Here is a 16361-nt window from a genome sequence, read left to right as displayed (position 1 = left end):
GATGTAATTAAAAAAGAACATGCATAATGGTCAGAAGAATAAAAGCTGTTTGCAGAGGGTCTAGCTCAGGTGATTATTAAATTTATTTTGACATTCTCCAGTTTGAGACGATGGTAACTCATCCAAATATCCATATCTGCTATGTAGCTGCAAATATGAGGCTGGCACGCATCAGACGCTCAGGTTGATGTTTTAGTCAGACATGTAGAGGTGTGTTGTTTTTGCAATGAGAGCGAATAAATTATGAGATAATTTTACTGCTTTCTAGAGGCTCTGTCAACATTTGAAAGGTCTTAAGTTTATGTTAATAGTTAAAAATTCACTTCAAAGATCCTCTGTGATTTTTTTCTATTCATTCTGACTTGACTATTATTTATAAGAATGATTAGCTAAAAAATATCTTTGTTGTGCCTATTCTTGGTTCTGCCACATGTAGCTGCTTGTTGATAGGTGCACGGCAGGTGTTTGTTGAGTATTGACTGAGTATTATGAACCATTGATCACAGCGTTTAATAGAATTTTGTCCTTGACAAACATTTTCTATGCATATTAGAGATTTTTCTGTGCAGACATTCAAGAACAGATCATAGAAATTCACATATATATGCATATACATCAAAATAGACTTTGTTTCATTTATTGTTCCCAAAGGTTAAAACACACAAACCAGGAAAAAAATTAAAATTATTTTCTTTTGGGGATGATTTATGTCTTAATTTTCACCTGCTCTATAATTAGACATTTTGAACTCTGGGAATTTTTTTTAAGATAAAATTATTGCCCAAGTAAACTTCGGAAATTACATCATTAACCCAGAGACCTTCCTAAGCCTAGAACAACATTACTGGTACAATGCCCTCGCCACCCAACATAGACAAATAAATAAAGAGGGAAGTTTAAAATAATTTGAAAATGATTTATTGTTGCCCACCTCTGTAGTTAGAGATTCAAGGATTATTACTTTAGTGCAACAAGGGAGGACAGGAAGTTGCTGTGGGCTAGAGGTAAATTATGATCTATTGCGAAGGAGGAAGGAAATGTGCTGAGGAAAGGAGGAGTTGGGAGTAAGCCTTGTGTTTTCTGAGGTATTGCTTCAGGTAATGGCTGTAAAAAAATCTTTGCCTTGAACCTTGCTGGAAAAGGCCAGAGTAAACTACGAGACTGGTTAAGGAGCAGCATACTGGTTTGGGGAGGATCAGACGGCTGCACTGGAGCCTAAAACAAACCAAGGTATCTAGAGTCACACGTTCCCCCTTGTTCAGCTTTGCTGAGCCATCCTGTCCTGGATACACCTTGTCTTACAGTATAAGGGGATCACTTAATACCCTAAGACTTAGGACAACCATTCTGAGGGTAATTTTGACTTTTAACTCTACTATTACTATTTGTACAGTGAGTTGAAGTCTTCAGTTTAGAAATACATGGTGAACTTCTATCTTGGAGAGTCTACTTGGAAGAAGAAAGAGGTGACAAATATCATCCTCAAAACAGTGTGATGCAAGGAGGGAAGAGAGCAGACTAAAATATATTGAGGGTCTGTTATGTGGCAAGGTCCACGCTAGTTGTTTCACAGATATTTTCTCATTGAATCATCCTAAACCCCCAGGAGGGAAGGCTTTGCTGCTTCTGCTTTGTAACTGAGGAAACTGAGACCCACCTTTAAGTATATCACCCAAAGAAACATAGTTAGACTATGGCAAGACTGTGATTCAACTGTAAAGTTAGTCTGACTCCAATTCCTGTGTTTTTCACCCCATATCATTCTCTATCCTGGATTGCTTTTATTGTCCCTGTGTGACAGACAAAAAAACCCAATATCCAAAAAAGTGAAGGCATTGGTTCCTATTGAGCCTGAAGCTTGCTTTCTCAGATTCTTCTTTCACGGGACTTTTTTGGCTGAATAACATCACGTTCATAATAAGTTTTTAAAATGTCTATAGGCAGGTTTCCCTCGCATTTGCTTTAGGTTCACTCCCAGAAGTAGTGGTCACCCATCTTCGAGCAGCTGCCTATGCCCGTGACACGGTGTTGGCTCTGGAAGATGCTGTGGACTGGCACGCGGGGGATGAAGTTACTGTCATCAGTGGGATGGGTGCAGAAGGCGCCAAGCCCTTGGAAGAGACTGTCATTGTGGAGACTGCGCAGAATACAGACCTCCATCTGAGGTCACCCTTGAGGTACTGCATGTCACCCTGGCTCCTTTTAGATGGAAGAAGATGAGGTCTTCACTGTGTTGGTGTCTGACATTTGTTTGTCTTTCAATAATGCATTTTTACATTAAATAATAGTAGACATTTTGACAAGATTACAAAGCATGAAACATTTGGAAGATTAAGACTTCTTAAATAAGTTTCTCTGGTAAGACTCTAGAACTTTCGTCTTGCAGTAGATGGTCAGTGCAATAGTCAGCATAGTTCCTAATTTTCACATACTTGTGATGATAGTTCACTCTTCTTTATCTGAGTTTTCTAAAGAAATAGAGCCCCAGATGGAGAATTAGGCTAATTTAGTGGCTTACTATTCCTAATAAGATTTGGAGTGATACCGGTCGGAATGGCCATCATCAAAAACTCTACAAACAATAAATGCTGGAGAGGGTGTGGAGAAAAGGGAATCCTCTTGCACTGTTGGTGGGAATGTAAATTGATACAGCCACTATGGAGAACAGTATGGAGGTTCCTTAAAAAACTAAAAATAGAAGTACCATATGACCCAGCAATCCCACTACTGGGCATATACCCTGAGAAAACCATGATTCAAAAAGAGTCATGTACCACAATGTTCATTGCAGCTCTATTTACAATGGCCAGGACATGGAAGCAACCTAAGTGTCCATCAACAGATGAATGGATAAAGAAGATGGGGCACATATATACAATGGGATGTTACTCAGCCATAAAAAGAAACGAAATTGAGTTATTTGTAGTGAGGTGGATGGACCTAGAGTCTGTCATGCAGAGCGAAGTAAGTCAGAAAGAGAAAAACAAATACTGTATGCTAACACATATATATGGAATCTAAAAAAAATAGGTTCTGATGAGCCTAGGGGCAGGACAGGAACAAAGATGCAGACGTAGAGGATGGACTTGAGGATACAGGGAAGGGGAAGGGGAAGCTGGGACGAAGTGAGGGAGTAGCATTGACATATATACACTACCAAATGTAAAATAGATAGCTAGTGGAAGCAGCTGCATAGCACAGGGAGATCAGCTCGGTGCTTTGTGACCATCTAGAGGGGTGGGATAGGGAGGGTGGGAGGGAGACGCAAAAGGGAGGGGACACGGGGATATATGTATACATAGAGCTGATTCACTTTGTTATACAGCAGGAACTAACACACCATTGTAAAGCAATTATACTCCTATAAAGATGTTAAAAAAAGTAATGCAACAACAACAACAAAGATTTTTGGGTGATATCTTCAGATGTGTCATTTTCTTTTTCTTTGTTTCAGATATTCTCACAACTCCACAGAGAACTGGGTGGCTGGAGAGCTCCATGTTTTAAAGGTCATGGTGGTTCTCCTCAGCAGGAGTGTTACCATACAGGGAAATCTCACTGATGAGAGGGTGCAGCTCCTTGCTTCATGCCAGAGGGCCAATGCTTCACAAGGTAGAGAAGCATTTTGTTGGGAAGTCCAGTGGGTGAAAAAGAATGTTCTTACTGTCCAATGTTAAGTGGTGTGGATGACTTCTTTCAAGTGCATGTTCCTAATATTCTGTAGTTTTCACCATGCTCTTGACAAGTCATCATTTCCCCTCCTGCCTTCAACCCCCTTGTGAAAGAGATAGACAAAAGTGTCTGCTTGAGAAAGTAATTCTTTTTCTGGGGAAAAATATTCCTGTTAAATAATGAAATCTGGAGAGTTGAATTAAATTTCCAGGTTAGAGGTTATAATGAAGTCTTGACACTGATGCCAGGCCTCTTCTAAAATTCTCAGGAAAACTGATTAATGACAGGGTCAGGGATACAGGCAGCACGTTCTTATGGGTTAGATCTGTAAGGCTCTTCCCTCCCTCCACCACCCCCACTTTTAGAGTTTGTTTTCTGAGTGAAATTACCACATACTTTAAGTAAGTGGTTGAAAAAGTCAATTTATCTTCTAGAAGAATAACAGGCACTGAATCACACTGATGTACCTATTAAGCATCTATTTCAGGGATGGTTAGTTTAGTAGGTTATGTTTTGGTTTCCCAGGCTGTGGATTATGAGACTTTCACATGTCGTGAAGACATCATTTGTCAACTTTGGTCCAGGATGGCGTGGGTGTCAAGGATGACTCCCAGGCATGAGCTCTGGATGGATGAGGGGGCTATTTATTGAGATGGGAAGAGGAACAGGTTTTGGGGGTGGGAGGGTGGAGATCATGAGTTTAATTTTGTACATGTCGGGGCTGAGATGCCAGGCCAGCCTGTGAGTAGAGATGTCTGGTAGTGTCTGGAGCCTGGAAGAAATGTCAAGGCTGGAGTTAAAGATTCGAGTCATGCCTATGTACAGATGCCTGTGGGTGTAATGTTGGGATGTGGTTGGGTAAGAGGGACCTGGATCCCACTCTCCACCCCTCTAGTCATCTAGCTCATACATGTGTCATTCTGAAAAAAATGTTTGCATCCAGTGGGTTAGAATCCAGTGACTGCCAACTTTAACAATTCTGCTGAATTGGGACCTGCAGTCCATTCAGACTCTCTCGGTAATTCTCATACAGGTATTCTCAGATCATATTGTACAAATCATGGCATTTGATCATGCTGCAAGAGAGACCATGCTTCTAGGTTTACACCAGTATAAATCTGTTGTCTCCTAATGGAAAAAAAAACCCTAGTTACACCACAACTTTTAAACATTACTAAACAATTCTAAATCACTCACCTCTTCTTTGTGTGGGGCTCAAGTCTGGGAACAAGGTAGCCAGATACAATAACAAGAGGCCTGAACACTGGAAAACATTATGGATCAATGTCATGTATAATCAAAATTGTGACAAAGTGTACAAATATAAAACACCTCTTTATTCACCTCATATATTCATCCTTTGGGTGCTGGCAAATGACTGTTGAATGATCCATCATTTTGTATTAGTGACATTTCTTCTTTGGTTTATTAACCTGGATAATAAAGAGTTAATTCAGGAGATGATTTCTTCTCCATCCTGAGGTCGGTCCACACCACCAAATGCCATGTGTCAACACAAAGCGTCTGGACCCTGAGGTCACAACACTTTGGTAGTTGCGTGTGGTACTATGTTCATGCTGTTTGCTGTTCTCGCTAGGGGCTCTGCTGGGAAGGAGGCCCTGGTGTGGGGGGCTGCTCAGTCACTCCTCTGGAGCCCTCTGCCATTTCTTGCATGATTGCTGTGCCTCCAAACCATAAAGCGGCAAAATATCGGGAAAGCCCCACTGGACATCTCAAGACTAAAAAGAGCCGTGGTTACGTTCAGCGCTCACATCTCTTCCCTACAATTATCCACCACAAGAGGGTCATTTGATTGCACACTCCCTCCGGGGGATCCTTTGGATTGAAATAAGCATTTATTTAGGTTGGGTTTGTGGGTTCTAGTCATCCTCTTTGTGACAGTAATTAAGGAGAATGATTTGGGGCCTTCTGGAAATAATAGAGTGAAGGCAACATCATGTCCTAGTTATTGGATGTTTTAATTAATAATCCAAAGGGGAGAATCAAAGTAAAAGGGAAGTAAGATTATTAAACGAAATAAACAATCATGGTTTGCCCTTTGTGCCAACAGTGCCTTTCTTTTCGTCTGGGAGATTTGTCCCGAAGCATGTTGTACATACTTCTGCTCCCCTTGACTTCATTCTGTGTTTCAGGTGATTTGCAGAACTGTTTGTATTTCAAGAGTGAGAAGATGCTGGGATCCAGGGATCTGGGGGCCAGAGTCATCATTCAGTCTTTTCCAAAGGAGCCCAGCTGGGTCCAGTTGAAGGGAGTGCAGTTCCGGGACTTGGGGCAAGCCTTCTGTAAGCATGTGAGCTCGCTGACTCTGGTGGGAGCTCTGAGAGGTAAGGAGGCCCAGGCATAACGTCTCATTTTTCCTTCCTCTTCCATATTCTAGGCTCTCCATGCAGGGGGTCCTGGTAGGTGGTATGTGGGGACATGGTGGGGATCAGAGATGGATAACTATACCCTAGATCTGTGACTCTCAAACTTTAACATGCCTAAAAAGTCACTTGGGGAGCTTATTAAAATTCTCACTTAGAGACCCTGCTGAGACAAATTCTGATATAAAGTGGGCCTAAAGATCTGAATTTTTTTTTTTTTTGCGGTACGCGGGTGTCTCACCGCTGTGGCCTCTCCCGTTGCGGAGCACAGGCTCTGGATGCGCAGGCTCAGCGGCCATGGCTCATGGGCCCAGCCGCTCCACGGCATGTGGGATCTTCCCAGACCGGGGCGGCAGGCGGACTCTCAACCACTGCGCCACCAGGGAAGCCCCCGATATCTGAATTTTTAACAAACGTTCTGATGCTGGAACAAGTAGTCCAAGGAGTACCCTTTGAGAAATGTCACTATAGGTACAACAGATGTGGAGGGAACCACACAACTCCGTGTTCTGAATCCTGCCACTACGATTTACTGGCTTTGTGACTGCAGGCAGATTGACATTGAAAAGTGTAAATCATCAATCAAGGCTAGCAGAGAGCACTTCGTGAAGATGTCCTAACGCAGAGGAATCTCCTGCTGGGAAAATGGGAGAGAATGGCTGAGAACCAGGCACTCTTCCAGGGGATATAGAGCGGGCAGAGTGTGCAGATCTTGGCCAGACCTGAAGAGATAGGAAGGAATTAGGAGACATCCAAGGCAGCTGGGAACAAGTAGGTAAAAAAGATCAGAATCAGAAAAGAAGAATATGACCAGATGTACTGATAAAGGCTCTGAGATCAAAGTTGGAGAGATGTGGGAGCATCCAGGGCAAAATGCCAATGCCAGAATCTGAGATACAGAGATGAGAGACTTGGGCACAGATGCTGAGTGATGAGGACAGCAGCGCCGTTTCACAGTTATGCTTCCCAGACCTCAGCACCTCAACACCCACATATGCAAGCTTTGCCTTCCTTGGTAGGGTGGTGCTCTGGGGGTTGATGCCTGGCAAAGCACATCAGGGCATATTGGAGGTTCAGGTGGGCCTTGAGAGGTGCTAAGATTTCAACAGGTAGTAACAAAGTAATCCTTGAGGTCATTGAAAGCAAGATCCTGGCTAGACAGCTGTAGCATTTTTTTTTTCTTATTTCAAATCATCTGCATTCCAAGAATGTCTATTTATCCTAATTTTCCAGATCTCTTCCACCTTATTTCTTTTTATGCCCCTATAGGAGGATGGTTCCTCACATGGCTCTTTCCCTAGTACATTAGGACCATCAGTATCTTTGTGTCCTTCTCTCTGTTTCTTCGGTCTCATGGTGCTTATGACGCTGAGGAATATTTGATGTGGGCCAGTTCCAGTAGAAGTGAGGGGAGTAGTCACATATGAGTTATCAATGAACATAATCAACACCCCCCGTCAAAAATTCACTTAATCTGCCTCCTCAACCTCTGCTTCAGAGTACCTGCACTTTTATTTATTTATATACATTAAGTTTTATTTGAAAAAGGGGTCGGTGCTTAACGAAAGTTTGAAATCCACTGAATTAATACATTATCTCCTGTAGGTCTCTGTTAAAATGCAAATGTGTTTCCTGGGAGGGGGAAACCCATTAACGCAGAGGGTAGAAACTTCTGGCATGCTTGCCAAAGAATCCTTTATTGGTTCATGCCCTACAGACTCCCATGACCTGTATGGCCAACTGTCCCCAGTTACTGGAGTTGGAGAGTGTTGGAATCTTGGCATGCAAGCTGCTTTTAAAGGTTTACTGAGCCCTGACCTCCACCCACAATAGATAGCTCTGTAAACACATTAGTACTTCCTGGTTGTTCAGATGGGCAGGCGTATTCTGATGGAGTGACGTTATGGTGGAGGTCTGGAGTCGGGAAAAGTCTGCAAGCAGGCAGTGTTTGCTACGTGAGTGGGTATGAATGGGTTAACTCATTGGTGACTGATGTGAGGGCATCTGGTACTGGGGGAGCTGAGGTCGAGAGGAATCTACAGGCTCTGTGTCTAGGGGACATCATAGTTGAGAATTTTCTTGAGAGTCCCAATTTAAAAGTCAAATTATTACATAATCCAAAGTCATTTTTCCAATACTTCAGACATTTGGTATTGATATAAACTCTCTCACTACCTGGAGATAATACAACACTCCTTTTTGAGGATTTATAATTTTACTATCCAAATAATCCATTTTTATTATTTTAATGTGAGTTTCCTCCATCAGACTCAAGATACACAAGTTCAGAATTTACTTAGTTTTATTCATCTTTATGTCTCCGGCACAATTCCTGAAATATATAGTTGATACTCAGTAAATATTTATTCATTGATTGATTCAGTCCACATACATGATTTATGATTTGCGGATCATAAAATATGCCATGGAGCCAGTGTAATGGTTTTCCTAAAATGTCAATGTCTCTTAATATGGTAGAGGGTATTTCCCCTTCAGTTTCACAAACCACCGTATTCAGTGGTGGTTAAATTCAATAACTTTGCTGTATACCTGAAACATTGTAAATCAACTATACTTCAACTTAAAAATTACTTCATAGCTCAGGAAATAATGACTACCTCTCCTCATGCCAGAGGCAGTTTTCAGAGATCAGTGTTGGTCCATCAGCAGTGCTCTTCACGTCGTCCTTAACATCTTTTGAGCTGCTGTGCACCATACTGTGATTAGAGTAGATACCAAAGATGATGGCCCGTTGGAAATCTTGACGGCCACATATTCCTCTGTGGTTTGGCCATACTGTCTCTTTCTCAGGTGGTTTTCCTTACTACACGGGGTCCTTGGATTCCACCCTGCTTATCTTTGGTGTCTTTGAGGTACCTTGGTCTGTGCTGCCCATTTTCTTGATTTGATTTATGCTGCCAACTCCTTATTTCTTGAGTTTTATATATTGTGTGGGAGAATGTGCTTAGTTATATTCTAGCTCGCTTTGGAGATGATTAACAGAATGTGAGGAACCTTCAAAATTCCCATCTAATTTTTACCTTCCTCTTTGCTGTTCAGGTTCCTACATGCGGGGCTGTACCGTGTGGCGATCTTTCAGCAGAGGCCTCAGCATGTCCAGGACCTTGGGCCTGAAGGTGGACAGTAACGTGTTCTACGATATTTTAGGCCACACACTGCTGGTGGGTAAGTGAAACAAGCTTGTTTAATTTTGGCATTCTGGTGGAGGACGCATCATTTTATAAAAGGAATCATCCCCAAATTTAAATTTCCAATTTGGAAAAACTTGAGCCTCTGGTCATTAGAAATAGGCCGTAGTTAAAAATTCTAATTTTAAATTTAGTCATTACTTATTGGCTGACTAAGCTTTACCAATAGGAAACTGATTCTTATTTTTTAAATTTTATTGAGGTATAGTTGATTTACAACATTGTGTTAATTTCTTCTGTACAGCAATGACTCAGTTATACATATATATATATATATATTTTTTTTTCATATTCTTTTCCATTATGGTTTGCCACAGGATATTGACTATAGTTCCCTGTGCTGTACAGTAGGACCTTGTTGTTTATCCATCCTGTATAATAGTTTGCATCTGCTAATCCCAAACTTCCAATCCTTCCTTCCTCCACCCCTTCCTTGGCAACCACAAGTCTGTTCTCTGTCTCTGAGTCTGTTTCTGAGGAAACTGATTTTTAAAGATGGCATTTCAGTTCAGGTTAATAAATATATAATGGGAGATTTTAAAATTTATTGTCAGTAATTTTAACAATAATTCAAAGTCACATAAATAGGTTTTTGTGCAGTCTCAAACCTGGATGTTGAACAAGGAGTTAAAAATGTTGAATTCTATTCTTTGCTGCTCTTGTGGCTTGCTGAAGAAGCCCATGTTTCAAGAATCTTCTAAATGGTCACTTGTATCCACTTTTGTTTCCTAAAGTTCATTCCCCTTGCTATGCCTAGAATTATCCTTAACAATCTCAGATTGCATCGTGTCACTCCTCTCCTTAAAGCCCTTTAAAAACTTATTTCTCTTAGAATACAATCCAAAATCCTTACTCTGGCTTAAAAGACTCCCTTAGTGATTTTGCCTTTATTAACCTTGGTACACTTATCCGGCTATTGTCCTCTTCTTGTGTACTCTAACTGCACGGACCTATTTTATTTTAATTCTTTCCAAAGACCACGTTTCCTCCTGCATCAGGGCCTTTGCACAGCTCTTTCCTTCTGCTCATACCACTCACTCTCCTCCTGTAAGAGTGTCTCCCCCACACTCCCAAGGCAAGTCCATCTGTCTGAGCTCTTTCACCAACAATCATTACTTATTGATTTTAAAAATTATATATCACGTTTCTGATCATGTGTTTTACCGCCAGATTTCATGTGAACATTGTCCCCTTCACGCTTAGCACCTTAACTAGTGCATTTGGAGTTATATTTGTTGAAAGAAGTGAATGTATTAATGAACAACGGGTCTTTGTTTATATCGGAATAAAAAAGCAAATCAGAGGTTTTCACAGAAAGTAAGACTCTAACTGTACTTGTTAGATAGTGTTTTCTATTTAAATAAATTCTATGATATCATCAGTGAGAAAATGTGTGTGTTTCATTTAGGAATGATCTGTTAAGATAAACGCTAGAAAGGTTCTAACCCCGAGAGGGAAACTGTTTAGTGGGAAATTATGGATCATGTAAACTAACTCAAGCTCAAAAAGGCAAAGAGCTAAGGACAATAGAAGTCATCAGGTGAAGGAAAATCTTTTGATTGGAAAAGGACAGCTACAGGGCAGTCAGACTAACATGTGGAGGATTGACTTCGCTTATTCTTACTTTTGTTGCTGTAAGGGAAAAGTTTTTTGAAACCTGGAGCAGAAATTCAGGGAGGTACCCTAACAATATTATTTTAGGAGGAAACAATTGTATGGAATAGACATTAACTAGGCAAGGAAGAAAACCTGCAGGAGGAATTTGGCCTTGAGTGCTTGGATATCATGAATTGGAGGCTCTTGACATCTACTGCATTACAGGTGATGGAATTAGAATATCTGTCAGTGCATTTTATATAATGTACTCAGTCCATGCAAGATGAGTTTGCAAACTCAGATTCATGAAGTGACATGGGAAGGCCAGACACCTAAAGACCTAGAAGAAAGGGGGTCTGTGGGGTTGCTCTGTGTGGATACCACATAAGTGGCTGATCTCTGTGTGGCATGGCCCATGCTCTTTTATTCTCTTCTATTTCAAACCTCTGGTTTGACTGTGAGGGTCTCAGGTCTTGTCCAGCCTGTTCCTCCAGGACATTCCTGCATGCAGATGGCTAGTGGCCAATTCAATAGCTAAGGATGGGGCTGGACCTGACACAGGGGTGTGTGACATTTAACTACGAAGACAGTCAGACTCTTCCTAAGAAGTAAAATGGTAGATCTATCTCTTTGTTATTATTTTTTTAATTTAAAATGAGCTTCTGATTCATGATACTCTAGAACTAAAAAGTTCACATAATCTGAATCTGTTTGTCTGGTTCATAGATAAAAACAAAACACAAAATCAAAGCAAGCCACACCAAGAAAAAGAAATAGTATTTCAGCATCTCTCATTTTCCTGGGTGGCATGAAACATGCTGAGTAACATGATCTTTTGTTCTCAGGTACACCCCCCGAGATGAGGTATATCCCTTGGGAGGTTATTCCTGGAAGAGAAAATGGTAAATATGTAAATTGGTTTTAAAACTCTTACCATCCATTTAAGTCGTCATACATTTTATAGACAAGCCTGCTGGCAGTATGTTAGATATCTTCAATTTGTTGAACACACTAGATGTTTATATATATACATATACGTATATGCATGAAGAGAACTATAACGTGTATTAGTAGCAATAAGAAGGTTGAGTTGAGTACATTTTAATTATGTTGGTGAATCCCCTTTTCTTAAATTAGACTGGTCAGAACAGGGGAATATAATAAGAAACAATGTGATCATCAGTGTTTCTGGCGCCGAGGGACTTTCCAGTACTGAAATGATGACACCCTCTGGTATCTACATCCGCGATCCCACCAATGTTGTAGAGGTAAGATCTTCAGCTCCCAGGACGGTCAGAAATGAGAGGCATAAAATTCACTCTGGAAGTTATCCAGAGTGGCAGCATCAGTGGTGTGGAATGCAGCATCTACTAGCTGCACAATGGTAACAGGAAACTACTTTATGATTTTGGGTTAAACAGTGCTTTAGGATAGATGCTATCACTTCCCTCAGAATTCACGTGAACACACTTTGAAGCAATATTTATAAAAAGCAAAACAAAGTAGATATTGATTATTTTCTGGTCATTTAGATTAATGCAAACTAAAATATCTTCCTGAGCCATCTGCCGTGGTTGCTGAGTTTGGTCTCGATTCCAATAATCATTACTTACTAAATCTTCACTACGTTACTATACTAATGTGGTCATATTGTTGCCCTTTAAGAGTGTTCAAAACTGAGGGTCAGCAGAGTCACGAGGTGTGTGAGATCACATCACATTCCAGGATGAATGAATTACATTTGACCCTTGAATAACACGGGTTTGAACTGCATGGGTCCACTTACACTCGGATTTCTTTCAATAGTAAATATTACACTACCACACTATCCACAGTTAGCTGAATCCTTGGATGTGGAACCATGGACACCGAGGGATCATATATATGGAAGGTGGACTATAAATTATATGTGGATGTTTGACTGTGTAGAGGGTTGGCACTCCCAACCCCTGCATTGTTCAAGGGTCAGCTATACACTCTGATGGCCTTGGTGTTTTATCCCATTATTTAATACAACTTAACATTACTTCTTCTTGGTAAATTTCTCTCTAAACACTTTAAGAAATTAATTTTTCTGATAGTTTAACCATAGATCCGTGAATGAGGAATTGCATCAGAGTAGTGGGAAGGCCATTTAGTTTCCCCTTTTCCAATAATTTTGTCCCATGGACCATCTATGAAAGGGTTAAGGGTCTCACTCTTCAGGACTCGGCTCTGAGTACCTACTGTGTCATGACAGTTATGCCAAGTTTCTGAGGACCGGAGAGAAGGAACTTCTCCCTCTCTGATCATCTGTTTTTAATTACCCCCAGCTGAATAACCCCTAATAAAAGTCATGGCTATCTCCTCAACCCTCCGCCAGACTCTTAATTACCTTTATTCTAAGCACAGTGCTTACACACTATTTTCGGTGCCTAATGGGGGCAGCTAATGTGCCAGTGAGGACAGGAGGCAGCAGTGCATGGATTGAAGGAAACCAGCCTGTAGACGCAGAGCAATGAGAGTGACATTTAACTTGTTGGTGACCACAGGGCTTGTTGCACAATTATGCCAGCAAGCTTTGGGGACTAAAGAGTAATGTTTTTGCCTAGTTTCTTGGGTAACATAATCTTGACTACTTTGAAGTAGGAGACCCTCAGGGTTGCCCAGGTCATTTTCCTTCAGGAGGCTGGAATGTATCTAAATCCCACGTTGAGTGTCAGAGGTGCTGCCTGGCTTTACTTCACTGGGTAGCTCATTGCCTCCTGGGTGGGTGTTCTGGCTACTACTTGACTAGTAAGAAATGAGCTGATGAGCAGTTACCACAGATAACAGTATGTAGGCTCCTTAAGAAACTAAAAATAGAGTTACCATATGACCCAGCAATCCCACTCCTGGACGTATATCTAGTTCGAAAAGATACGTACACCCCAGTGTTCATAGCAGCACTATTTGCAATGCTTCCAAGACATGGAAGTGACCTAAGTGTCTATCAACAGATGAATGGATAAACAAGATGTGGTATACATATATAATGGAATATTACTCAGCCATAAAAAGAATGAAACAATACCATTTGCAGCGACAAGGATGGACCTAGAGATTATCATACTAAGGTGAAGTAAGTCAAAGAAAGAGACAAATACCATATGATATCACTTATATGTGGAACCTAAAAAAAAATGATACAGAAGAGCTTACTTACAAAACAGAAACAGACTCCCAAACAGAAAACAAGCTTTTGGCTACCAAGGGGGAAATGGGGGAGCGGGGTAAATTAGGAGTTTGGGATTAACAGATACCAGCCACTATATATAAAGTGAATAAACAGCAAGGACCTACTGTATAGCACAGAAACTATATTCAGTATCTTGCAATAACCTATAATGGAAAAGAATCTGAAAAAGAATATATATATATATGTATATATACATACACATACATATATATATAATGTATATATAACTGAATCACTTTGCTGTATACCTGAAACTAACACAAAACAAACAAGCAAAACAAAACAAAAGAAATGAGCTGGCTATATAGGTGCAGAGAACCAGAGAGCCACCTACAAACTTATAGGTCACTTGAGTCTTTGCAGACTGACCTGCAGAACAGTGCCTAGAAAGCAATGAAAAATTTGAGCCCAAAACAAATTGTTTGTTCTCTGTTAGATGCCTTCCCTTTCCATCCATTTACTTTCTTCCTCTTATATCCACTTTACAAAATTGAAAAATAATACAATGCATGTGTTTGGAGAATGAGATTTTAGTTTAAGTTGGTAATGTAAATTCATTAAGTATATTCATTAGGTAAATTCCTGACATTTTCATCTTCATTGATCTTAAAATTCTGTAGTTCTCTTTTCATTAGCTTATTAACTTTTAGACCTTAGCACAGCATCTGAAACGTAATAGTTGCTTAGTAAGAATTAATGAAGTATAATGAATGAATGGCTGTAGGTATAATTCCATAATCAAAGAATAGGGGGAAGAAAAAGGAAAATAAAGAATAGATTCCAAGATCCTGCAATCATTTTGATGACTGACAAGTAAGATGTTTCATCTGTGTCAGCATTTAGATCCTGTGGAATTCACCTCTCAGTGTTCAGTTTTGCACAGTCCTCTTCAATTTTGCAGCTGCGCCACTGGGGTTCCACTGTGCTGTGTCTTTCATAGTCTATTGTCTGGAGTGTGCCACAACCAAGGACATAGGTGTGACTGGTAGTATGTGTCAGAACTAAAAATTAGGAACTTCTCTTAGTGCCAACGAAGGCCATTTCAGTCAGTGGGCAAAAAGTAAGCTAGTGTTTATTAGGTGTGTCCTATGTGGATGATACACAGAGTGCTTTGAAACATATATTTTAGAAATATATTTTTATCCCAAAGTGATAATAAGGAGGCTACAGCAACAATGATAAGGGTGGCAGTGGTAGTGGTGAGGGGTGTGTGTGTGTGTGTGTGAGAAACCTGTCCTCTTCCAGTGTTGTTCTGATGCTCAAGAGAGAGAGATCCCTTATATTGTGAGGAACTGTCTCACGGGGCATGGCATTTATGTTCTGCTCTGTGAGTGGTTCAGAGCTGACTGCCCCTTAAGAGGATCGAGCCAAGCCTTGCATGTGCTCAGTTTTTGTGACCCCTTTACCTACCTTGCTTTTCAGTTTCCTTGCAGTTTGGCAAAACATTTTTTTAAAGCCACTGTATTACTGTGATTCGTTAGGCTATTTCTTTTTTAAACTTTTAATTTTGAAATAATTTTAGGCTCAGAAGTTGCAAAAATAGAACAGAGAGTTCCTGTGTGTCCTCCCGCCAGCTTCCCCCAGGGGTAACATAACCATAACCATCGCCATAGAGCAATGGCAAAACCTGGAAATGGACATTGGGACAAGACTGTTATGTAAATGAAAGCCTTTATTTAGACTTGAAGGTGACCTAATCCTAGTGGCTGGGCAACCAATCCAGATAGCCTAAACCCTCTCTCCTGCATACAGAAGTTGACCTTAAAATCTCTGGCCTGGCAGTAGGCAGGAAGAAATGGAGCTGATCCTTAATTAAGTCTCTGCAGTTATTTGTGGTTGTACATTGTCCCTGGAATGCTCGGACACAGAGCCTAGGACCAAATGCTCTGCCCAGTGCCTGGAATTCACCTGGGCTCCCAGGAAGCCATCTTTACAGTTCACTCACCCTCAACCCTGCTTGGTATGAGGGGATTTCAAGTGTGATATTCCTTTTTAGTTTTCATAGCCACAAGTGGTCTGCCTGCCTCCCTGCCCAGGCTGCTGCTGAGCCAGGTCCAGGGCAGTTTTTCTGAGAAGCAAAACCTGAGCTTTGTGCCTTCTTGCTAGTGAGGACTCAACATGGTATTCCCATCTGAATGTACAAGGAACTTGGAAAATCCTTTGTATACTCCTTAGATAGGCTTTGCATGCATCACCTTGCAGTGTCCGGAGCACTTCATTTCCAGGCTGTCTCCCCACTGCACTCCAGCATCTGAGTCTCTGACTCCTTTATGGGTGTTTCTT

At 40.9% G+C, this 16361-nt stretch overlaps 1 protein-coding gene across 8 annotated transcripts in view; it reads left to right on the top strand.

Annotated features, from left to right (window-relative positions):
• Positions 1-16361, top strand: part of PKHD1 (PKHD1 ciliary IPT domain containing fibrocystin/polyductin) — a 603444-nt gene that overhangs the window by 180908 nt on the left and 406175 nt on the right. For all 8 annotated transcript variants that reach the window (XM_032648750.1, XM_032648749.1, XM_032648748.1 and 5 more), the window contains 6 exons: positions 1967-2177; positions 3455-3612; positions 5826-6017; positions 9117-9242; positions 11707-11763; positions 11999-12129. In XM_032648750.1, the coding sequence (XP_032504641.1) occupies positions 1967-2177; positions 3455-3612; positions 5826-6017; positions 9117-9242; positions 11707-11763; positions 11999-12129 (875 nt within the window). The remainder of the gene's footprint in view (positions 1-1966; positions 2178-3454; positions 3613-5825; positions 6018-9116; positions 9243-11706; positions 11764-11998; positions 12130-16361) is intronic.

This window comes from Phocoena sinus, chromosome 11, assembly GCF_008692025.1.
Source record: "Phocoena sinus isolate mPhoSin1 chromosome 11, mPhoSin1.pri, whole genome shotgun sequence".
Classification (NCBI taxonomy): Eukaryota; Metazoa; Chordata; class Mammalia; order Artiodactyla; family Phocoenidae; genus Phocoena; species Phocoena sinus.
The sequence above is the reverse complement of the archived record's forward strand: the minus strand, read 5'-3'. Positions and strand labels throughout refer to the sequence as shown.